This window comes from Hemibagrus wyckioides, linkage group LG04 (genome assembly GCF_019097595.1).
Source record: "Hemibagrus wyckioides isolate EC202008001 linkage group LG04, SWU_Hwy_1.0, whole genome shotgun sequence".
In the NCBI taxonomy this organism is placed as follows: Eukaryota; Metazoa; Chordata; class Actinopteri; order Siluriformes; family Bagridae; genus Hemibagrus; species Hemibagrus wyckioides.
The window spans coordinates 3,901,843-3,927,067 of NC_080713.1; the positions used below are offsets into that span (position 1 = coordinate 3,901,843).

General features: G+C 40.7%; 1 protein-coding gene and 1 non-coding gene across 2 annotated transcripts; one reads left to right on the plus strand and one right to left on the minus strand.

Annotated features, from left to right (window-relative positions):
* Positions 1-858: 858 nt before the first annotated feature.
* On the minus strand, positions 859-25,185 carry LOC131351930 (C-type lectin domain family 18 member A-like). The gene is made up of 12 exons (XM_058387669.1): positions 24,947-25,185; positions 23,997-24,088; positions 15,307-15,537; positions 14,663-14,760; positions 12,931-13,052; positions 9,672-9,779; positions 9,485-9,577; positions 8,326-8,432; positions 8,101-8,230; positions 7,035-7,131; positions 6,637-6,728; positions 859-2,996 (listed from the first exon to the last, which is right to left on the minus strand). Exons 1-12 carry the CDS (start codon positions 25,068-25,070, stop codon positions 2,959-2,961), a joined length of 1,332 nt encoding a protein of 443 aa, XP_058243652.1. The 5' UTR covers positions 25,071-25,185; the 3' UTR covers positions 859-2,958.
* On the plus strand, positions 20,835-20,917 carry trnal-cag (transfer RNA leucine (anticodon CAG)). Its single transcript has one exon. It is a non-coding gene; the product is annotated as a tRNA-Leu (tRNA).
* Positions 25,186-25,225: the final 40 nt, after the last annotated feature.

Sequence of the window (25,225 nt, forward strand, 5' to 3'; positions counted from 1 at the left end):
TTTACCTCCTTTACATACACCTACTGTTTAACCTCCTCTACATACACCTGCTGTTTTACCTCCTCTACATACACCTGCTGTTTTACCTCCTCTACATACACCTGCTGTTTTACCTCCTCTACATACACTTGTTGTTTTACCTCCTCTACATACACCTGCTGTTTTACCTCCTCTACATACACCTGCTGTTTTACCTCCTCTACATACACCTGCTGTTTTACCTCCCCTACATACACCTGCTGTTTTACCTCCTCTACATACACCTGCTGTTTTACCTCCTCTACATACACCTGCTGTTTTACCTCCTCTACATACACTTGTTGTTTTACCTCCTCTACATACACCTGCTGTTTTACCTCCTCTATATATACCTGCTGTTTTACCTCCTCTACATACACCTACTGTTTAACCTCCTCTACATACACCTGCTGTTTTACCTCCTCTACATATACCTGCTGTTTTACCTCCTCTACATACACCTGCTGTTTTACCTCCCCTACATACACCTGCTGTTTTACCTCCTCTACATACACCTGCTATTTTACCTTTATGTAGTGATTAAATAATAAATTAAGCCATTTATAACAGTTTATATTGTCATGAAGGGTTTATGAAGCCTTATAAACACCAGCTGTAAGTACAAGGTTAGAGATTAGGCAAAGACAGACGAGTTGGGAAACACCTCATGAATGTATTTGTGTGTAAGAGGTGTTTATTACGGATCTCAGCAGGCTGCTTGGCGCACACACACACACACACACACACACACACACACACACACACACATACACACACACACACACACACACAAGCAAACACTATCCATCAGGACATTTTTTTAAATAAATATGGGTGGTTCTTTAGAGGACTGTAGAAGTTAAATACATAATTACAGGTGGATTGAATGACTGAAGGGTTTGTGTGTGTGTGTGTGTGTGTGTGTGAAGGTAACATCAAGCTACAGTAAGACAGAGACTTCAAGAGAAGGACGTGGGTCGGGATAAGGGGTTCAAGAAGCAAGAGAGAGAGAGAGAGAGAGAGAGAGAGAGAGAGAACGTGTGAGTGTGTGTGTGTGTATAATCCACTCACAGTCCTGTGGTGCAGGTCACCTCAGCATGAAGCTTCTCCCTAAACAGTAATCTGTTATAAAAGCACACAAATCTTCAAAAAACTCTACAAATTCAAGGACACAAAATCTTTTTGGACAGACTTTAAAGTCTTAATTTGTGTGTGTGTGTGTGTGAGAGAGAAAGAGAGAGAGAGAGAGAGAGAGAGAGAGAACAGTGTCTAGTTATTAATATGGTAAAGTTTTCTGTAAGAAGATGTTTATTGAACATTTATGGAAGGAGTCTCCAGTGTCAGTGCTCTGTAACAGTCTAACAGACGTGTGTGTTGTTTGACTTATTAACGTTAAAAGAGAGAGAGAATAAAAGAGAAGCTGATGAAGGAAGGTCAGTTTATAGCTGCTTGAACGTGAGTCCATCAGCCGACCCTGACCAGGAATCATGCTTTGCTTCAGTTCGTCGCTGGTTCCTTTTTTTAAACAGAACTAAACCTGATTATACAGTGATTTCATAGCGACATCTGCAGTTTTGTCGTGTGTGTGTGTGTGTGTGTTTATCATATTATCCCTATTGTACAGATTCTTGCTCAATATCATCTTATTGCCTTCCTCACTGTTGTCCACTTCCTAAAACACTGCATGTTTTCAGGTGAGGTCACTTTCTGTCACGCTGCCCCAAAGCCTTAGAGAAAGCTAATTTGTTCTACTGTATATTGCTAGAATCACACTAAACCTCAATAATCTAATCTAATCTAATCTAATCTAATCTAATCTAATCTAATCTAATCTAATCTAATCTAATCTAATCTAATCTAATCTAATCTAATCTAATCTGAGCTAAAAACAGATTAAGCGGTATTTCTAGTGCCTGGTGCTTGACTGTTACACCCAGTATACAGAGACACACTCATTTCTACTACATGTACACCGATCAGGCATAACATTATGACCACTTACCAGTGAAGTGAATAACCGTGGTTATCTCCTCATCATGGCAAATTGTGGACCAAATTGTGATGGCTAGACCACTGGATCAGAGCATCTCCAAAACTGCAGCTCTTGTGGGGTGTTCCCGGTCTGCAGTGGTCAGTATCTATCAAAAGTGGTCCAAGGAAGGAACAGTGGTGAACCAGAGACAGGGTCAAGGCTCACTGATGGACGTGGGGAGCAAAGTCTGGCCCGTGTGATCCAATCCAACAGATGAGCTACTGTTGCTCAGATTGCTGAAGATGTTAATGCTGGTTCTGATAGAAAGGGGTCAGAATACACAGTGCAGGATGGGTCAGGGCTGTTTTGGCAGCAAAGGCAGGACCAACACAATATTAGGCAGGCGGTCATAATGTTATGCCTGACCGGTGTACATTACAGCACAGTGAAATTCTTGAACCCCGATCTTCCGATCAACAACCTTGAGCCTTAACCCAAAGTCTTGTTCATTGCAGATGCTTTCGTCGCCGTAGCAACAACAGTACACGCACGTCGGATTTGTGGATGAAAGAAAAAAACACGTGTGATGTCATATCCGGGTGCCGCCATATTCAGAGCAAAGAAATTTAACAGAGAAATAAAATTCAAACATATGAACAAATAAAAATCTCTTACAAAATGATGTTTAATAAATAAAAATTCTCTAGCATGTCGCTGATGTGGAAGAAGAAATAAAACACTTCAGGACACGACGACGTCGGGACTCGGCTGCACGTCAGGCCGCGTCGCACCACGACATCATGGATTATTTTCCTCCAGCGGCATGTCCTGATGTGTTTTATTCCTTATGCGATTCTGGCTGCATCGATCAGGCATCCTACATCTGAGCCTCAACCACGTAATCCAGGCAGAAGAAGAAGAGCAGCCGTGGATCATTAATCTTCTGCAGCAGTCACGAAGCTCGGCTCTCATCGGCCAAACTCCCACAGAGCAATGTGCTCTGGACCTGTGTGGGAAAAACACACACACACCAATCATTTTTAAAATATATATATTTTGATATAAAATATATATATATATATATACTTTGCACTATTCAGCAAAGTGTTTCATAATGAGTCGATTCTCGCGTTTGTCCGGTTTTAACTTCCAGACGCATCAAAGCTGCTCGGAAAAATTACGCTAAAGACGGGAGCTACACACAAAATGTCCAAAACAAGCCTCACTGGAACGTCAGCCGAAATTCCGTTGCCAACATTTTGGCCTTGATCATCATCGGCATGTTGTTTTTGAGGGAATCGTACAGAAGATATACGATCGTTAGTGTTAAATATTGTAGGAAAACATATTTTGAGGTCATTCTAAAATCTAATGTAACATACAATTTGAATAATTATTTACATATCCAAGCTCTCACAATCTGAATGGTGTTCAAAGCAGACGGTGATCAGGAACTGTGAACTAGCTGACAGTTTGGGGGTAGACTCTGGGGATTTCACTGCTTTGTTTAAGAGTATTCAATTCAATTCGATTTTATTTGTATAGCACTTTTAACAGTGGACACGGAAAGCAGCTTCACAGAACATAAGTCTTAGATGTTAGACAAAATCATCCCTAGTGAGCGAGCCTGAGGCAACTGTGGCCAGGAAAAACTCCCTTAGATGGTATGAGGAGAAACCTTGAGAAGAAAGGGAACCTCATCCTCATTTGGGTGACACCAGAGAGTGTGATTATAAATGATTATAAACACTGGAGAGTGTGATTATGAACAATGTCCTCACCTCTAGGCTTTTGTAGTGTCATACCTTCAAGCCCTGCCCACTCAAGGCCTTTAAAACGGTGCCTTTTCACTGGACTTGATGACTACAGTGCCACTGGCGTGTGCTCTGATCTCCAATAAAACATTCCTGCTGAACACTACTTCAGAGGTCAGCTTCGGTGAATTCACAACACTCACTGGAACGTGAGATGAAATTTCGTCGCGGTCAGATATATATATACAACCAAAATGGAACATCCTCAGTGTGTTGTTTTTTGAGGGACTCGAAATAATTAGTGTTAAATATGATGATGGATGATGCTGTGGAGATGTTTGGAATAGGAATGACATCATCAGCTCTGTTTAATACTGATTATATTTAATCGTATTATCCAGAATACAGTACGATAAATACTTCCCGGAAATTTCCAGAAGGTGGAAATATTCCGTTCAGTTCCGTTTAGTTAGAGTCTGACAAATCCGACCCCCTGTGAGGAAGAGTAGTAGAGTCTCATGAACCGGACCAGATAAGACAAAGTGTTTCACAGCAGGAGAAATAAACGAAAGACAACATGCAGCATCCGCACTCAGCTCCCTGACCTCCCTGCGGTCCATCTACAGCAAGACATGCTGGACCCACTCCAGGAGGATCTGGACCTCAGCCATGTGAACAATGGACTGTTCTTTCTGATGTGGTCAGGGAAGAGCTTTTAGTCTCTGAAAGCCAACACAGAGAGGATGAGGAGGAGCTTCATCCCTTTAACCAGGAACATCGGGACAAGACACAGGACTAGAACTTGGACTTTTCTGCAATTTAGATAGATAGATAGATAGATAGATAGATAGATAGATAGATAGATAGATAGATAGATAGATAGATAGATAGATAGGGTAAGAATAGATAGATAGATAGATAGATAGATAGATAGATAGATAGATAGATAGATAGATAGATAGATAGATAGATAGATAGATAGATAGATCTCTCATTCAGTGAGTCAATTTTTGAGTCAGTGAATCTTTTGGTTGTGACTGAGATTCACTTCTCTCTTATTCAGAGAGTCAATTTTTTGAGTCAGTGAATCTTTTGAGTCAGTAAATCTATCTATCTATCTATCTATCTATCTATCTATCTATCTATCTATCTATCGTGATGAGAGAAAATCTTATTGTTTACACTTTTCAACTGAAATCACGGCATCGTCCACACACAAGAAGAACAGACAGCTTGTGGCAGACCCAAAGTTTAGCCATAAGCCCACTTTCTGGATATAAAGCAGAAGTTAAAGCGTGTATCAGTGTAATTAGCAACAACCGCAGTTCCTTTACTAGCGTGGAGGCGGTGGAAACAGTCAGCCTGAGAGCTATTAATCCCAGTCAGGCTTGTTTCATCCCCCAATTTGTTCCATTAAATTCAATCCCAGGGCATGTGAGATTCTGTGTGTGTGTGTGTGTGTGTGTGTGTGTGTGCTTGTTTATGTGTGTGTGTGTATGTTTTGCATCACATCGCATCTTCCAAGAGCTTTCAAACACGTTGTTAGAGCGTCGCTGTGGCAACAATTTCAGCATAAAGTCATCTTGATTAATCAATAACCACTTCATGACACAAAGCAAAACAAAACCGATCGAGAAGAAAACAAGATAAAAGCCTCTTTGGCACTAATCGTGTGCTGAAAGATCCTCCGCCCCTGGAGGTTATTCACACAATAGCGGCAGCGGCGGTGAAGTGGCACGTATTGATCCCGAAACAAAACGCTTCATGACGAACGCCGCAGACTCCCATCGAGCCGCCGTCATTAGCTGTTTGCACTCAGAAAGGAGACGACGCGGATGAGCGGCTTAAACACCGCACGTGTCCGTTTACACGCCGTCTCTGCTTTCAGATCCGGTTCGGTTCAACACGTCTGGAGCGGGTTCGTCGCCGCCGATACTTACGCGGCATTAACGTCACCATGTGAAAGTAACCTTTAAACTGTCGTGCAAAAGTGTCTGAATATGGAGGTTATTTTTTATTTATTAAATGAATTGTGTTTGTTTTTTGGGAACATCTTTAAAAAATCTATTATGATTATTATTATGATGATGATTATTATTATTATTACATCCAAGTACCATTCTACTAAAAAGTTTTTTTTATTTGTTTATATTTTATTTTTTTTATTTGAATTTTATAAGCAACAAAGAATGCATTTTTTATTTCTTTACTGATTTTTTGTTTTAATTTTTTAATTTTTAACTAACATTATTATTATTATTATTATTATTATTATATCTAAGTACCATATTACCAAAATGGTTTCTTTTATTTATTTATTTATTTTTAATTTCATGTGTTTTGAGAAACCAAGAAACGATTTTTTATATATTTTATTTCCTTTTTTTATTTTTAACTAACATCATTATTACTAATATTATTATTATTATTATTATTATTATTATTATTATTACTACATCTAAGTAAAATGGTTTCTTTTATTTATTTATTTATTTATTTTATTTTATGTGCTTTGAGAAACAAGGAAAGCATTTTATTTATTTATTTTTACTGAAATTTATTCCTTTTTTCCTAGCCTCACTATCTCAGGCTGTTCATGAAAATTTCATATGAGCTTGTATTTTTTCACTTTTTTCCATCAGAGGAATTTTTTAAAGTGAAAATGTTTATACTGATTATAGTCACATGTTTATTACCACAGGTTATGTCTGGATTTCATACACTGCTTTCTGGAGAGCATTATAATAACCAACACTGATTATTACTACTATTATTATTATTATTATTATTATTATTATATAATTATCTGGATGCGTAATAAAACAGAAAGCCGAGGCTAACCCGTAGCTCCTCTCCTGCATCCCGACATCCGAACTCAGTTTTGTTACTCACCGAACTGGCAGATGTATCTGTTGCGTGTTTTACAGCGCTGGTCGTTCCAGTTGAAGGCGCTGGACGCTTGCAGTTCGACACAATTCCCAAAGCTCGAGTCAGAGAGAGAGAGAAGAGGGACACCCGATGGTCAAACCCAAACACTACAGCTGCTGTTGCTTCTGCAGTCCTAATATTTAGCTTCATCATCATCATCATAATCATCATCATAATCATCATCATCATCACTATCAGCATCATCACTATCCTCACCATCATCATGATCATCATAATCATCACCATCATCATCATCACTATCCTCACCATCATCATCAGCATCATCACCATCATCATCATCACCACCATCTTCATCATTATCATGTCGCAAAATCTCAAACATCGTGTTGCATTTTTCTCACCCCTGATTGTCCGGCTGTCCGAAAGCAAAGCTGGTGAAAGTGGCCACTTCTCCAGTGTCCCAGCGGAACGAATCTTTCAGCGGTTTATATGTCAAACCTGTTTTTTGGTTTTTAATAAAGAAATAAAAACGCTTGTTTACTCAAAAAACTAAAACTTAAATTTTATAAAAAATTTAAATAGACAATTAAATTATCAAATTAAATTATTAAATAAAATTTTTCCACTTCACAGTTCTGTACTGCTCTAAATGGAGATCGATCATCTATCTTCATCTGAGATTCACTCCTCTGTGAGTCAGTGATTGAATCAGTTAATCTTCCGGTCATGATTCTCTTCTCTCTTATTCAGTGAGTCCATTTTTGAGTCAGTGAATTTTTTGGTCGTGTCTTATATTCAGTCTGAGGGTCAGGTTTTGACCATGTGACACACATCATTCATGACTCAGATTCACTCCTTGCGCATTCATGAGTCAATTTTTGAGACAGTGAATCTTTTGGTTGTGACTGAGATTCACTCTTCTCGCTCATTCAGTGAGTCAATTTTTGAGTCAGTGAATCTTTTGTTTGTGACCGAGATTCACTTCTCGCTCATTCAATGAGTCAATCTTTGAGTCAGTGAATCTTTTGGTTTTGACTAAGATTCACCTCTTTGTTATTCAGTGAGTCAATTTTTGAGTCAGTGAATCTTTTGGTTGTGATTGAGATTCACTCCTCTCTCATTCAGAGAGTCCATTTTTGAGTCAGTGAATCTTATGTTTGTGACCAAGATTCACTTCTCGATCATTCAGTGAGCCAATTTCTGATTCTGTGAATCTTTTGGTTGTGACTGAGATTCACTCTTCTCGCTCATTCAATGAGTCAATTTTTGAGTCAGTGAATCTTTTGGTTGTGACTGAGATTCACTCCTGGCTCATTCAGTGAGTCAATATTTGAGTCAGTGAATCTTTTGGTTGTGACTGAAATTCATTCCTCTCTGATTCAGTGAGTCAATTTTTGAGTCAGTGACTCTTTTTGGTTGTGACTTAGATTCACGTAGGATACAAAAAAGTGTTTTAATCCTTCTCACCTATCCAGAAGTTGCGCGTCTCAAAGTCAGTGTCCATGACCTCGTTGGTGTTCTCCAGCTGCCCGAGGTAAAAGGTCATGATGTCCTGGACCTTCTGATTGCGCACTTCAGCCAGAATTCCTCCTCTTTCCTGCGAGAATAAAGGCACAGCTAGAGCCGAGGCCTAATCACCGGGTCTGATGTTGACTGGTGGATGAAGCTGAGTTTGTGTGAAATGTTCCTCACGTGACAGCGCAGCTTGGCCGTGTAATACGTCTCAGCTTCAGAGGACACCATGAAACATTTACCGTCTATCTGCATGTCACAGCTGTGATGAGGGAAACTCAGCTTCTCTAGAGAACATACAACCCACGTAACATCATGAGACTGACATAATCATGTTATAAAGGCATCAGGGCAGATGTCAGGTATGGTCATGACATAGGTTTAATGACAGTTTATGTTCAGTGACTTAACAGTGTTGTGTTTCATCAGCGCTTATTGTTATCTATTGCTCCTCTCTCGATCAGCAGGTTAGTGAGTCAGTGAAACTTTTGGTTCAGGGCATCAGTATTTGATTCAGAGAATCTTTAAATCATGACTGAGATTTACTCCTCTGTCTTTCAGCGAGTCAGTCGATGAATCTTTTGGTCTGAGGGTCAGGTTTTCGGTCATTACTGGGATTCACTCCTCTCTCACTCACAGAGTCATTTTTTGAGTCAGTGAATCTTTTGGTCATGAATTAGATTCACTCCTCTCTCATTCACAGAGTCAGAGTCAGTATTCTACCTTGACTAAGATTAACTCCACTCTCACTCATAGAGTCAGTTTTTGAGTCAGCGAATCTTCCGATCTTGACTAAGATTCACTCCTCTCTCAGTCAGTGAGTCGAAATTAGTCAGGAATTAGATTCACTCGTCTCTCGTTCTCCGAGTAAGTGTTTGAGTCGAAAAATGTTTTGGTCAAGATTGAAATTTACTCCCCTCTCAGTCGGCAAGTCACTGTTTAGGTCAGTGAATATTTCATTCATTCGTGTCTGAGATTCAGTCCTCTCAATGACAAGGTCAGTATTTGACTCAATGAATCCTTCATTTGTGTCTGAGATTCGCTCCTCTGTCATTGAGAAGGTCAGTATTATGACTCACTGAATCATTCTTTCATGTCTAAGAATCGCTCATCTTACTGAGAAAGTCAGTATTTGACTCAATGAAGCATTCAATCATGTCTAAGATTCACTCCTCTCTTGAGCCTATGTGAGATGTCCAGTGAATCAGTACATGTAATAGTAGTCTGTGTTGGATCAGCCCACACAAAGCATGAATGACAAATTACTGACCCCAACACAAAAATAACAAGAAAGAACGAATAAGAACAAACGACAACGAACGTGACAGTGTTTCCTCACCTGAACACTCCGCTCCTCCATAACCGACATCACAGAGACAGGAGCACTCTTCCTCCTTATAGTGTCCATGAACACACTGTACACTACAGCGCACTGGAACACAGCCCCAGCACACAGAACACCACAGTAAACATCTACAGGTATGCAGGATGAAGGTGTGGTGTGGTATGAGCAGAACCACACTCACCCTGACAGAACCGGCCTGTGAATCCACGCCTACACTGACACTGGCAGGAAGACACATTCAGCTGTCCGTACTGTCCACAACTCATACGGCACGGGTTTCGAGGCGTCTCTGAAATGTCACACAACACCAGGTAAGAACAATATAATCAACTTAATCAGATAAGGAGCTCCATCAAAGGTTCCTCGGGGTGTCCGTCTGAGGGAACCTTAAAATATTGTACTGTAGGAAGTCCAGTTCAGTGGAACCTATTTTGTAACCTTTAAGGACTTGAAGAACACAAACCACTGGAGGTCTTAATGGTTCTATAGAAAACCCTGCAAGAGGATGCTGGGTCCAAGTAGGACAGAGGTAGAACCTCTTAGCTGTAGGCTAGATAAAATGAATAACTACTCTTATATGTTTCTATATATTTTGAAATAATAATTAATTTTATATATTTATTCTAGGGTTCTTCTGTTGTCTGTTGGAGGAACCAATAAGTTCCTTTTAGAACCCTGCGACACATTATCCTCATCAGAAAATATATACTCTTAAAAATAAAATAAAACAAAAGGTCATAAATGGTTACTTGGCTTTAGGGTGTAGGGTTCTATGGAGTATCTTGAATATCTATGGAAAGTTTCCATTGCAAAGAAGGTTCTTTAATATATCAAATACCATCCAAAGAACCCCTTTAAGAAAGGTTCCAGGAAGAACCAATAAGGGGTTTTCTCAGTGACACCACATTTTTGGTTCCCCAAAGAACCCTTCAATAGATAAAAGAACCCTTTTTTTTATCACACAGAACTCTCCACCCATTCCAACCTGCCTGCACTCGCTTCTTTACCCATTTTGTCTTAGTGGTATAAAGAAACTTTTTAAGGTTTAAAGAACATTTTTCCACTACAAAGAACCTTTTGAGCAATGGCAACATTTCACTGATGTTAAAGGTTCTTCATAGAACCACACCCCCCCCCAAAAAAAAAGAACCATTTCAGAACCTTTCATAAGAAGAGAACCTAAATGATCTAGCATAAACAGTGTACCAGGTACTGTGAAAATTCTACTGTTTGTCCATCTGGAAGAACTTAGACCAAATGTTCCACTTAGCACTTTAAAAACGTTCTTCATTCTAAGGTTCTGAGGGAACAACAACCCTATAGCTGTGGGTCTCCTACTGAATGAACCGTGCAAAGAAACTTTCCAAAAAAAAAAAATCTGGAGTTCTTTAAGTTCTTTAGGTTGTTGTTCCTGGAGAGGAGAACCTTTAAAGGTTATAAGGACCATAATGATTCTTTTACATAAAAAACAAAAGGTTTGATTTGTCCACATGTGTGGAAAAGTTGTGAAGGTTTTCTGAAACAGCACACACACACACACACACACACATTAACACAAACCTGCTTTCTGTGGATCCTGTATCCTGTTTACATTTAAACACACATAAAGTAAAACTAGCATCATGTAAAACTACTTCCTCGTGCCAACACGTTCCCTCATGATGCCCTCATCTCAAAACTTACAAAGATTCAACAAAGGCACAGTGTTCTTACTCTGTATGCTTGGTCTACACCGCCCCCCGCATAACCCCGCCCCCCAAAAAACCCCAAAACAACAAAGAAAAAACACACTTCATAAAGACATCACCTGCTATCAGGGTAGCTAAACGCCGCTAATTGGATAAGACGCTAGTCAATGTTCCAGTCAAGATAGTTTCTTGCTTAAGTTTCATGATCATTCAACTTCTAACTAATCAAGCAGACGGTAATCTCACCCACGTCAAGATATTTCACTAATAAGCTTCTTGCTATTAGCTAAAGCTTGATCAACGGCAAAAGAACAAAGGGTGTTAATGCTATCGGTGGAAATATTTCTAAATAGTGACATCACAAAACTATTCAGATTTAGCAATGCAAACTTCCGAACACAAAAACAACAATAGCAAATTTCTTACGGCTAGGTCTGAGTGAGCTAACTGCATCCAACTAGAGATATTAGCATTCTGTATAAACCGTTTACTCAGTAAAACCTTTGACTAGCGTATTAAACAAGAAAAGAAATAAAAGGGAGAAGTAACAACACTGTTGCTGTAAGGATTTATGCTAATCTGTGTAGCTTTTTAACTAGCCTGGGACAGAGACCCGTATTTTTTTTTCTTGGTTTTTTTAATTTATCCAACTCGATATTTTCGTTCCTGTGGAGACGCTAGTGTCAATCGTAAAGCAGCGTGACACGCCCACACAGTTCTGAAGAAAGTGGAACAAAACGTTGATTTTGTACTGAATAATTCTGTTGAATTTCTCAGTACTTTTGTAAAAAAAATCAGCTTCAGGTGGATTTATAGGCGCTCAGATAAACTCTACAGCTTTGGACCAATCAGGTTTGATATGCAAATTAGACGATCCAGAAACGTGTGTGCTATGCTAGCTAGCTTAGGTAGCTTCATGGCAATGTTATATTTTAAAGAATAGGTAAAGAGGAGCTTCTGGTAAATTGATATCCGGGAAAAAGATGTGACACGCGAGTTTACTAGCCAGTTAGCATTTCTAAATAATCTAAATAATCTCATGCATATTCATAGACTGTTGCATATTTAATGAGGTGGGGAAAGGAGTAGCCATGTTGCTAGGTTACTTGTAGCCTTTTATTTCAATTGATAATGTTTATTCTACAGACGTTAAGCACGGTGGCTTAGTGGTTAGCAACGTTGCCTTACAGCAAGAAGATCCTAGGTTCGAAAAGGCAGGGGCCATTCTGTGTGGAGTTTGCATGTTCTCCCCGTACATGTACATTAGGTTGATTGGTAATTTTAAATTGCCCATGTGTGTGCGGTTGTCTGTCTATATATGTGGCCCTGTGATGGACTGGTGACCTGTCCAGGGTGTACCCCTGCCTTTCGCCCAGTGTGTGCTGGGATAGACTTTAGCAGATACCCCTCACCCTAATTAGGAATAAAGCGGGTATAGAAAATGGATGGACTCTACAGATGTTTTATTAAGATCGACACTTTCCAGGATACTTTAATCTCGCAGGGTAAAAAGCAAGTATGCATGTAGATTCTTCTGTGTTTTGGCCCTGAGGTGGTGGAGTGAACTTCCCCTAGCTGAGTCACTGATGGTATGCTAAGTCTATGACCTATTGCACCAGTGTTAATGTATTCATCGATAAAGACTTCAAAGCACTCTTGTACGTCTCTCTTGGGATAAGAGCGTCTGCCAAATGCCAGAAATGTAAACGATTAAGAGGATTTGTCAAGATGGCGATCCACAGTGTTTCTCACCACACAAGCCTCCAACGTGATCCCAGAGCCGCAAACACCCCGACATGGAGGCCGTGCAGAGTGAGCAGTACACTCCTGACCTATAGGGTATCAACTCCTGGCCGTTCACCTCCCAGTTCCCCCTGCACACACACACACACAGCAAACCAGTTCAAACCCAAAACCCCACAGAAGATCATTTTAGAAAGAAGGTCTTTAACTGAGGTACAGACGATGTGTATGAAAGCTAACAGATTATTACTCAGCACTTGAATGGGGTCACATGACCCCACTGATCATCCACACATCTGTCCTGACCTTTGGCTAGCGTGTTTTCGTCTTACCTACATGCCTCATTGGCCAAATTCTTGTGCTGTTTGTTTGTTTGTAAATAAACCACTTTGATTTGCATCAAATTCCTGAATCCATGACAATTAATTTATAATATTATCAAGTATAACCGAGAGAAGTCAATCAATCTGCTTGCTGTTTGAGAAATCCTTGGAGAATTAAAACATTTATAAATATTCATGCTAATTTTAGGAATTTACACATTAAAGGTGAGGTCTGTAGTTTTGAAAAGTCTTTCAGGACCTGAAATAATTATACACCTTCAAAGACAACGTCTCCAAATCTATCAATTTTTATATTGCTGCACGATATATATCTCTATTAGTTTCTTTATTTCAGACTATTGCATACATTTTTCTGGCCCAGAAATGGAAACAAATCTGCTGCATTTCTTAGTCTTCCTTTAAAAAGCACCTCATGAGGCTTCATAGTTTCAAGGGGAAAGGTCATAGCAATTGCAGTTCTCCTTTAAAGCAGCAGAGGTCTATATACACAGTGGAACCTCGGCATACGAATGTCCTCCTTAATGAATTTTTTTTTTTTTAAATTAAAATTTTGCAAGAAATTTGTATCGGCATACGAAGCGCTTTCAGCATACGGACGAACCGAACGCTGGCTAAGTCGTGCGTACGTCCGGGAGCCGTTCAAAACTTGTTAGCGTCAGCGGAAAGCCAAGCGAAGCCAACCGAAGCAAGTTTACAAATCTTTTATCAGTCAGTGAAAGCTGTTTGGAAAGATTCAACCCACGATACCAACGTTACCTCCAGCACCCGTTCAAAAGCTAGGTGATTTTTTTGTTGACAGATCGGTGGTGTGGGCGGTCTGTTCTAATTTTAGCCCAAGCTAAGGTGGCACGACTTCCTGTGAGGAGCCTGGACATGGAATGCTTGGCTTGGGCCAGTTCTTTGTAAGCAGCCATAGAGTTTACACTTCGTATTGGGAATACTGGTCATATTGTTGGGTGGCTGGAACGGATTATATGTATTTACATTATTTCTGATGAGAAAATTTGTTTCGCAATACAAATTTTCACCTTAAGAACTCACCTCCAGAGCGAATTACCTTTTTATGCCGAGGTTCCACTGTATTACAAACGGCCTCTTTAATTTTTTTAACATTAGGACAATGTATATGTAAAGATCTTCTATATATTGTATACTGTAGGTGCTTCTGGGTTGAGTAAATAATAAAACATATGTAATGAATTTGACTAAAAGAAGTCTTGAATTTGACTAAAAGAAGTTAAAACAGCTTGAAGACACAGTTGAGTGCAAATGTTTGTGCGCCCTTCAGGAGAAAATGAAAAAGACGACATTATTTCTCTGTTTTCTAGATTAATACAGGTGAAATAATGTATGGTAAGATATTAAAATAAAATAAAAAATTATTATAACTTTCTTACCCTGGAAAGTATGCACACACGAACATGTCCCAGATTTTGACCCCAACTCTACACAGATGCAATGCACAGCCCACCTGACTGGACGTAGCCCACACCAGCTGCCTCACAGAGGAAACACAAAACACTCATAACACTGAATAATACACTGCAGATACAGAGATACCATCAGCCAATCACGTGTCAGCTCTGCGATACCAGTCAATAAATTTCACATCAAACATCAGAACGAGGAAATCTCAGTGGTTGATGGTGCCGATCGGCTGAACTCCTGGAACTTTACACAGAAATTTAAACACAATGGTACACGAAAAATACAAAACCACACCCACTGAGCATCAGATCTGCAGGGTTGTTGAAGAGAGAGTTATAATTAAGCAACTAATCCCTCTTTACAACCATCTCAGAACATGCTGAACCTCTGCCGTCTTCAGGAGAGGAATCTGAGGCTAAAGTGTTCACACTATATACAGATTCAAATATTCAGGAAAAAATTACAGATATAAACTTATATAGAATATAGGATAAAAATCAATATTGTTTGGATTTAGGCTAAAAAAATTAATTAAATCTTAATTTTTTGCTTTATATGTCGGTTAGCTCTCACACACACACACACACACACACACACTGCCCCAAAATCGTACCTGTGTGTAACGCTTGCAGGTGTGGTTGCTTTTGCAGCGCCCGTTTTGATAGACGTAGTGATGCCCTTCCTGGAACCACGTGTTGATGATGTCAGAGTACGAGGCTACGCCACGAGGAGACCGATGGACGTTCCAGCCGATGTGCTCAGTGTCCGCTTCGGATCCGGTGCTGTTCTCTGAACAGAACTCGGCCTTTATCTGAGCCAGCGTAGCCAGAGAGTCACTCCACTCCTAAGGAAGGATTAGGAAAACATAAGGAAACAAAATCCCACACAAACACATAAGCAATCCTACACACACAACACGATGCCTTTCTTTTGTTGAGTCAGTCCTTAAGAAATGAACGCAAAATCAAGCAACACTTATTATGCAGATATTCAGTGGAGATTTTTTCAGAACGAGCGCAGATTTTCTGAAGGTTTGGGCCGAGACGCTTCGTGTGACATAAGTGGTCAAAGCACTCTTTGGGGACAGCTCTTTTAGAACGTCATTACATGAAAAATGAGTCTCCAGTTTCAGTGCTTTGACTTTGACTTTTTCCTGCTGTTAGAAAATAATCCACTTTGCAGTGAGAACAGTTGCACCACATCATGCGGTCTCTGATTATTTTTTCTATATTAGCATTTTAGTGTTTTCTTATCCTATACTTCAGACTATCTATCCTATCTATCCTAGACTCCTATGCGTCATGGTTGAAATCTTTGGGTTTATTTACTGCCTTCGAGGAGCCTGAGGAGAACATCAGATGACACATGATCCCTCACACTTTCTTCCAAGAACGCCGCAACATTTTTGTTAGCCTGACTCCCTTCATTCATTTCCTGACCCCTTCGTCTCATCCCAGGAGTGAAGTCATAAGGTATGTGTCTGTCCCGGATTAATCCGTTTGACCCAGGTTCTTCGCCTGACCCCTGATTGCCAGTAGAGTGTGTGTGTGCGGTCAGCGGTACGACATGCTCGGCTGGTGACACCGTATTCCCATGGCTGTCACCGCCGGGAAATCTAGCGTGAAATCAAAGCTGGGGGGCCATTGTGAACAGATGTGGTTTCACAGCAGCCTGGCGGAGCTGGGGTCCCATTTCAGAGATACAGTTTGAGAAGGAAAAGAAGAGCAGAGAGGCGGAGAACGCGGTCAGGAGTCTCACTCGCTCCCCGGCACAAATCGCCAGCCGGAGTCATTCGAGCCGTCCTGTTCCCGTTCCCACCCACGCTTTAGACAGAGACGCGAGTCAGACAGGCCATCAGCAGCTCGGCTTGAACCGCACCGCCGTACGCTCCCTGTCTTCTCTTATCTCTCCACACATGCTGTCTCTATGTGAGGCACCGAGATGCTGCCAACTTTCTGTCAGTCCACCGCCTCGTCTCCGGAGGGAGAGAGAACCCCCTCGCGGACTGACAGGGTGCATTTAGATCCGCTCGCAGTGGGAGACTGCAAATGCTCACAAGCTGAAAAGAACAACAATCATCGTCTTTCCGTACAGGAAAAAAAATCAAATGGCTGAAAGCTGAAGCTGGGAGATTTCTTTAAGAGTGATTTTGGATGGATGTCTAGATAGACTTTTTTTTCCTCCAAAGAACACAAATATAGCCGGGTGCGAAAGCTTGTGTCCCCTGAGGACAAAATGACGGGGAAAATAATACAGTTTACACTAACTAAAGATATTTCAGGTGCTGGATTTCACAGACGCTCCTTTATGACAGAAATGCCACAATGAAAAAATGTTAATATAACGTCCTAAATTCAGCATAAGCAATATATACACAGATCAGGCATAACATTATGACCACCTGCCTGATATCATGTCGGTCGCCATTTTGCTGCCAAAACAGCCCTGATCCTTCGAGGCATGGACTCCACTAGATCCCTGAAGGTGTGTGTGCTGTGGTATCTGGCATCAAGATGTTAGCAGAAGATCCTTTAAGTCCTGTAAGTTGTGAAGTGGGGCCTCCGTGGGCCCCACCTCACAACTTACAGGATTTAAAGGATACTTATAGGTCTTAAAGGATACTTTTGATAGATACTGACCACTGCAGACCAGGAATACACCAAAAGAGCTGCAGTTTTGGAGATCCAGTCGTCTGATCCTCAAATCCTTACACTTGTTACCATTTTTCCTGCTTCTAACACATCAACTTTGAGGACAAAATGTTCACTTGCTGCCTAATATATCCCACCCGCAAACAGGTGCCATGATGAGGAGATCATCAGTCTTATTCACTTCACCTGGCCCTGGTCATAATGTTATGCCTGATCTGTGTAAATTTATATATAGTTGTATTATTAATAATAATAATTAAAAATAATAAATTAAAATAATTATTATTGACCTAAATGATCTTTCCAGAAATCCTAGGCCAGTTTAGAAAATGTATAAAAATTTCTACATGGTGTTTGTGAGCTATATTTACAATTTTAAATGTACTCTAGAGTCTAGTTTATAAATGTTAGAAGGGTTATATCTCAAATGTTTTTGTTTTTTACTAACCGGAAATATAAGCAGTTTCCCAGCCGATGGCAAATATAATGCGATGCCAGTGTTGTTCTTTCAGCTGATCCCTGTTTGAAAGTCGCAACAGCGGATCATCTGGTCCAGGTATTTGGTTTGGCAGAGGTTTTACACCGGATGCCCTTCCTGATGCAACCCTCCCATTTCACCCAGGCTTGGGACTGAGAGTTGACTGGTGGCTGGGTTGGCTGGTTCCCTGCATAAGCGCGGAATCCTGCCACTGGACCATTTAAAAGACACTTCTAAGATGTCTCGTCCAACTTCGGCCATCCTGAAAGCGGTTTCTCACCCGGCGTCAGTGACTGGTAGCCCCGCCCCCTTCAACTACACAAGAAAAGCTGCACGATTTGAGTACATGAAGTGTCCAACATTCCACACTTTGTTTTTTCGGGAGAATAAGTGAATCATTGTGCAATTCTTCTTCTGCTTCTTGGAATGTTCAGCGTGAATTCACTCTATTTCTACTAGAATATGGTGAAAACAGTGCAGAAGAGTATACGAGTTGGGATGCAAGTTATAGAATAGTAAAATAGAAGCTTTTGTCACATGTCTATTACAGCACAGTAAACTTTGGAAGTCGGTTTCAGAGCGCAGGGGTCAGTCGGGATACAGTGCCCTCTGGAGTAGAGAGGCTCAATGGCCCAACTTGGCAGCGCTGGGGCTTGAACCCCAATCCTCCGATCAACGAGAGTTAAGAGGAGTCAAAATATGAAAGTGAAAATTAACCAGAAATCAGCCACAGTGACAGCTGATGGATTTTCCCAGATGTGTAATTTACACAAACATGACAATTGGTGTTTTGGGCAGTGTGTGTAGTGTATAAGACGTTAAGTCCGGAGATTTAAGGCAGTGTTATCGGATTAGTGAGAACACCGTTGGGTTTCTGTGTATAGAGTATGGTGACGTTGTGTTTAGTTAGAGCGATGGGAAAGGGGAGAAGTGAAAACAAGCTAAAATATTTGCCATTTCCCTTTCTGAATACGACACTGATAAGCTCTTCTGATAAGCTCTACACCCTCCCTTCGCTTTAATAAAAAAAAAAAAAAACAACACCTCACATGCTCAGATGTCCTGTGTGAAGCTTTTGGAGACTTTCAGCTGTTTGGTTTGTTTTTGCTGATGTTGTCATACACCATCTTCTTCATCGTCATCAAATGTAACGTATTTGATTGTTGTTTCATTCATTTCCTTCGTGGAATTAGACAGTTATGGAGGAAAACTAGACATGCAGAGTGTTTCGCTTCTCACACACCAGGAAACCGTGGGGGGGGGGGTGTGTGAAAACTTTTGCAAGTCTATAGCAAAGGACTGTGAATTCACATTCCTGACAGGTTTGAGGAAACTGTCTGACACACACACACACACCTTTCAGTACTGCACACTCTGTTATTTCACACACACACACTCCATTCGCTCCAAATAAAACCACAACGGGGTCACGGGCGGGAAAAAAAAGACCATCATTTGAGAAATTTTATGAAATTAGGGAATTTTATCTCCCTCTGAAAGCAGAGCTTAGAGCGTCAGCGTGAGTCTCTAATCTCTAGTACAGCCACAGACAATCAGGCCGCGCTTATGGATTTCTGTGCAAATATTGCAGAACGATAATCACAAAGCCGCTTCAGCGCAAAGCCTTTTTCACATTTATCACTAAAGCACTTTAATATCCCTTTTTAGCTGCACGGGAACTCCTCTGTGAGCCTTTAAGCAAATTATCTCCAACGCAAAGGGCCTGGAATACAAAATGGAGATGATGATGATGATGATGATGATGATGATGAAGACACACTGTCCATCTCATTATACTCAATCTCTGATGAAGCTGTCTTAATGCCTGATGTGTTTAAACTTATCTTGACTATGAATTACAGTTCAGTGCAAAAGTTTGTACACCCTCGCTCCAACATGTGAATTTGTTTTTAATGGACTTTTTTCAAGTAATAAAAATGTTTAAAAGGTTTATGTTGTAATATAAATAGTTATAAGGCTTCTTAGCATTTTCTATAAATAAGGCAAATCATGGGTTTATTATTTATTATTCATTTATTATTGATAGAAACGGCTCAGTCACAGGACCGTGACTTGATCTTTTAATAATGTACAGATTACGAAAGTGAAAAAGGCTAAGCTGTTATATTATGAGTTATGAGATATCATACGGTGGCTGAGAAGTGCTAAACAAATCCGAAAACAAAATAACAAACCCAAAAACAACAAAATAACAAACAAAAACAACAAAAATACACATCCATAAACAAAATAACAAACCTGTAAACAAAATAACAAATCCGAAAAACAAAATAAAAAAAAAACATAAACAAAATAACAAATCCATAATAACGAAATAACAAATCCATAATAACGAAATAACAAACAAAAACAACAAATCTATAAACAAAATAACGAACCCGTAAAAAAAATAACTAATCCAAAAACAAAACAACAAATCCAAAACAAAGTAAGAAACAAAAACAACAAACAAATAACAAAAACAACAAAATAACAAATCCATGAAGAAAATAACGAACCCAAAAACAAAATAAAAACCCCAAAAAGCAAAAAAAAAAAAAAAACATAAGCGACAAAATAACAAATAAAAACAATAAACAACAAATAACAAAAACAACAAAATAACAAACCTGAAAACAAAATAGCAAATCCATAAACAAAATAACAAACCCAAACAATAAAGATTTGTTATTTTGTTTTGCACTTCCTGGCCATCATAATATCATAAGTGGGGTTTTTTTCCATTTCTCCTTAACAAAGCTTCAAGAGAGAAAAGAGAGACCTTGTTGAGGGAATGAGTGTTAGTAGCTGCTATAACATATTGACCCACCACTGGGGGGAGTGGTGGCTCAAGCAGTTGAGGCTCTGGGTTGTTATGTGGAAGGTCAGGGTTGAAGCCCTAAGTGGCCACTGTTGGGCCCTTGAGCAAGGCCCTTAACCCTGACCACAACTTTGAATGCTGGGATATGAGAAGAAAGATTTTCTCTATGCTGTAACAAACATCCACCAAGTGTCAGGATGGCCGAGCGGTCTAAGGCGCTGTGTTCAGGTCGCAGTCTCCTATGGAGGCGTGGGTTCGAATCCCACTTCTGACAGTTGACTACCTTTAGATTCTGGCTCATTGGGGTGCAAGGCACTTGTTTAATGGCTGACCCTGTGCTCTGACCTGAACCTACACTCTATTGCCAAAAGTATTCGCTCACCTGCCTTGACTCACATATGAACTTAAGCGACATCCCATTCCTAATCCATAGGGTTCAATATGACGTCGGTCCACCCTTTGCAGCTATAACAGCTTCAACTCTTCTGGGAAGACTGTCCACAAGGTTTAGGAGTGTGTTTATGGGAATTTTTGACCATTCTTCCAGAAGCGCATTTGTGAGGTCACACACTGATGATGGACGAGAAGGCCTGGCTCTCAGTCTCCACTCTAATTCATCCCAAAGGTGTTCTATCGGCTTGAGGTCAGGACTCTGTGCAGGCCAGTCAAGTTCATCCACACCAGACTCTGTCATCCATGTCTTTATGGACCTTGCTTTGTGCACTGGTGCACAGTCATGTTGGAAGAGGAAGGGGCCAGCTCCAAACTGTTCCCACAAAGTTGGGAGCATGGAATTGTCCAAAATGTCTTGGTATGCTGAAGCATTCAGAGTTCCTTTCACTGGAACTAAGGGGCCAAGCCCAGCTCCTGAAAAACAACCCCACACCATAATCCCCCCTCCACCAAACTTTACACTTGGCACAATGCAGTCAGACAAGTACCGTTCTCCTGGCAACCGCCAAACCCAGACTCATCCATCAGATTGCCAGATGGAGAAGCGCGATTCGTCACTCCAGAGAACGCGCCTCCACTGCTCTAGAGTCCAGTGGCAGTGTGCTTTACACCACTGCATCCGACGCTTTGCATTGCACTTGGTGATGTATGGCTTGGATGCAGCTGCTCGGCCATGGAAACCCATTCCATGAAGCTCTCTGCGCACTGTTCTTGAGCTAATCTGAAGGCCACATGAAGTTTGGAGGTCTGTAGCGATTGACTCTGCAGAAAGTTGGCGACCTCTTCGCACTATGCGCCTCAGCATCCGCTGACCCCGCTCCGTCAGTTTACGAGGCCTACCGCTTCGTGGCTGAGTTGCTGTCGTTCCCAAACACTTCCACGTTCTTATAATACAGCTGACAGTTGACTGTGGAATATTTAGGAGCGAGGAAATTTCACGACTGGATTTGTTGCACAGGTGGCATCCTATCACAGTTCCACGCTGGAATTCACTGAGCTCCTGAGAGCGACCCATTCTTTCACAAATGTTTGTAAAAACAGTCTGCATGCCTAGGTGCTTGATTTTATACACCTGTGGCCATGGAAGTGATTGGAACACCTGATTCTGATTATTTGGATGGGTGAGCGAATACTTTTGGCAATATAGTGTATGTGAAGAAAGAATTTCTCTGTGCAGAAAATATGTCACAAATAAAGACTTCTATTTCATTTAACTTAAAACAAAGACTGCATCAAGTGTAAGGATGCTGAGCAGTCTAAGGTGCTGTGCTGTAGTCTTGCATGGAGGTATGGGTTCAAATCCCACTTCTGACATTGGTTCCTTTTCTTCAGGGGCGGTGTTAGCTTAAGTGGTAAAGGCTCTGGGTTGTTAACCGGAAGATTATTGGGGTTCAAACCCCAACACCAACAAGCTGCCACTGTTGGGTCCTTGAACAAGACCCTTAACCCCACTTTAATGGCTGACCCTGTGCTCTGACCCCAGCCCCCAAGGATATGATATGCGATATCAACTTAACTTATTAAATGTGAATAAAAACAAGACTGATGTGGAATAAAATGCTTTGTGCTTAACTCAGGAGGGTAAGTTTTCAAAGTAAATGTTGATATCAAACCCATTCCTGCTCTCTGAGATGCTCTGAGTGCTTGTTCATCTAAAAAGCAGCTCAAATTTGTGTAAGGTTCTCCAACAGAGGGAAAAACACACGTCTAAAACACACTGAAAGTCAACAGACCCATTTTATATCAGACTCACAGACAGAAAATCTGTCATTTGTTTATACTAGTTGAAAATGTTCCATAAGTCCATTCCCAAATCCACCGAACAATTGAACAATGTACTGGTGGAAAGGATAAAATCTTCCAGCATTACACTGAGGTCGAGGGCGAAAAAGAAACCCATGAATGTGAAAGCAGCCGTATGCAGTGGCTTGTCTGCATGCCGTCTGCTGAACCCTGTAAGCCTACAGCGGCACATGACAGGACATCCAGGCTGAAACATCGGGATTAGCACCCTGACCTGCGGCCTAGCGCCCCGGTGCAGCAGCTGTCCTGGTGCTCGCGATGGACTCGTGTCAAAGACACTCGGAGTGTGTGTGACTGCGCTGCGATCACTGTTTCAACATAGGATATCCTTCAGAGAAACAGGACGTCGGCTCGGATTAAGTGCGATTTAGAAACTAGAATAGACTCCAGCTGGGGATGGAGTCGCATTCCACACGGCTGATAGGTGTTTGCAGAACTTAGGAGGAACTGTGGGAAATTTCTACAGGAGAAACGTTCAAGGTCAGCAGCTTCAATAGAGGAGAGTTCCTTTACAAAGCATGCGCTATTTTGAAACTCTGGCTGGTTTTGTTTTGGGTTTTTGGAGGTGGGGGTAGACACCATCCTCAATGAGCATGCTGGGGGTTTCTTCTGGCATGTTCCATTAATGAAGAGCTCTGGCACCAGTCCAAAAATGGGAAAAAATGGTGTAGAAGCGAAATCCTGGGAAACCATGGCGAGAAATATATCTCGCCCTATATATAAATGTGTGTGTGTGTGTGTGTGTGGATACTGTAGGAGGAACAAAGAAAGAGACATCCACAACTAAACACAATTATTAGAGCTTAAAATTGCTATAAACACTTATAACACCACATGTCCACATGCCTCGACCACCTTAAGCATTTGACTGACCAAATGCAATCTAGTTAAAGCCTCCGAAACAAATAAATAAATTAAACAAATTAATAGAACTTCAGTTTCCTCTCATGTAGCTTTAAGCCATTCCTCGCATGCCTACTAAACTCTATTGTGTCCATTTAAGTTCAATGACTGCACTTTAGGCACTACACCCTTCGGTCAGCGCTGCCCCTGAGTTGTTTTCTGACAGTAAGAGGAGGATTACCACGAGGACGTACCATTTTCTGCATGTTGGCCGCCATGGGCTCGACCCGACCGCGCAGTCGATTGTGTTGTGTAACGATCTGAAAACGCTCCCTCGCCCCGAATCCTAGAAAAGAAAAGAAAGTACTACAGTTACAGCGCTACATCAGATCTCCATGGCAACCAAGTGCAAGAGTGAGGTCGAGGGCAGGCTGAGGGGTCAGACCGCTGACAAGTGATGACAGATTGATGAAAACAAAGCAGTCTGCTACTAGTGAGGACTAGAAGTGCTAATTGGAACACATGTACAGCACATGTACAACATCACATGGAAAAAAATAGGTTCATATCAATGAATTAAATACATTAATTCTAGTTTCTATGGTAACAGGGACTTGAACAGGCACTTAACCTAAGCCTAATAATCCAATGTAAAATGTATAAGCATTGATATGGTCATGTTTTCTCTAAGGTGATGTTTATTTAACTTTATCAGAAGGAGTCTCAAAAAATTATTAATTTTTTTTTATTTTTTAGGAGTCTAAAAAATTTTTAAAAAACAAAGAAAGTGATTCATAAATAAAATTAACCTGGAAATAATCGACTTCATCAAACCACATTGTTGATTATTTTCCTAAAACAGCACATCCTCAAGAATTTTATTCCTTACTTATACTTATAAAGAGTCAGTATAACGTGTTAAAGTAACACCATTTTTAATAAACTTAAATATTGACATATTTACAATGAAAACCGATCATTATAATGAAAACTATTTAAGCCTGAATATTTAAAAATGTAAAGAAACTGAAAGACTTGACAGAAATGATGGATCTGTAAATTTCTATAAATAAAAGTGGAGTAAGTTTATAGTTTAATGCTTTATTTCACAGGATTTTATAAGAGTGATCATAAATTAATTAATTGATTAGCTCAGGTGATGCGGTTGCTCTCGTGCGTGCTCTGTCAGGCGCGTGCGACTTACCACTCTCAGGTGAAACGGCTCTTCGTCTTTTTCCATAAAGCGTTCGGCTCGCGCAGGTGTTTATCACTGAAAATATAAGTATAAGAAGTGCAGCGGAACTCTGGGAGTCTTTCGGAGGTCTCATGGCTGTAAGAAGTTTCCAAACATGCGTTATAAAGAGTGAGGGTCTGTATTATTTACCCCTCACGCGCTCTCTCTCTCTCTCGCCCCGTTTTTGCTCTCGCGCGCTTCAGCTTCATTCTCCGTTCTGATGACGTCACGCCAGCTCGTCCGAAAAAG

Excerpts from the sequence above, each read along its gene's own strand:
- LOC131351930 (XM_058387669.1), bottom strand. The coding sequence starts at position 25,070 with ATGAGACCTCCGAAAGACTCCCAGAGTTCCGCTGCACTTCTTATACTT. Across the intron at positions 24,089-24,946 it reads AGCCGTTTCACCTGAGAGTG|GATTCGGGGCGAGGGAGCGT; the intron begins GTAAGTCGCACG and ends TTTCTTTTCTAG. Across the intron at positions 8,231-8,325 it reads CGGCCAAGCTGCGCTGTCAC|GAAAGAGGAGGAATTCTGGC; the intron begins GTGAGGAACATT and ends TTATTCTCGCAG.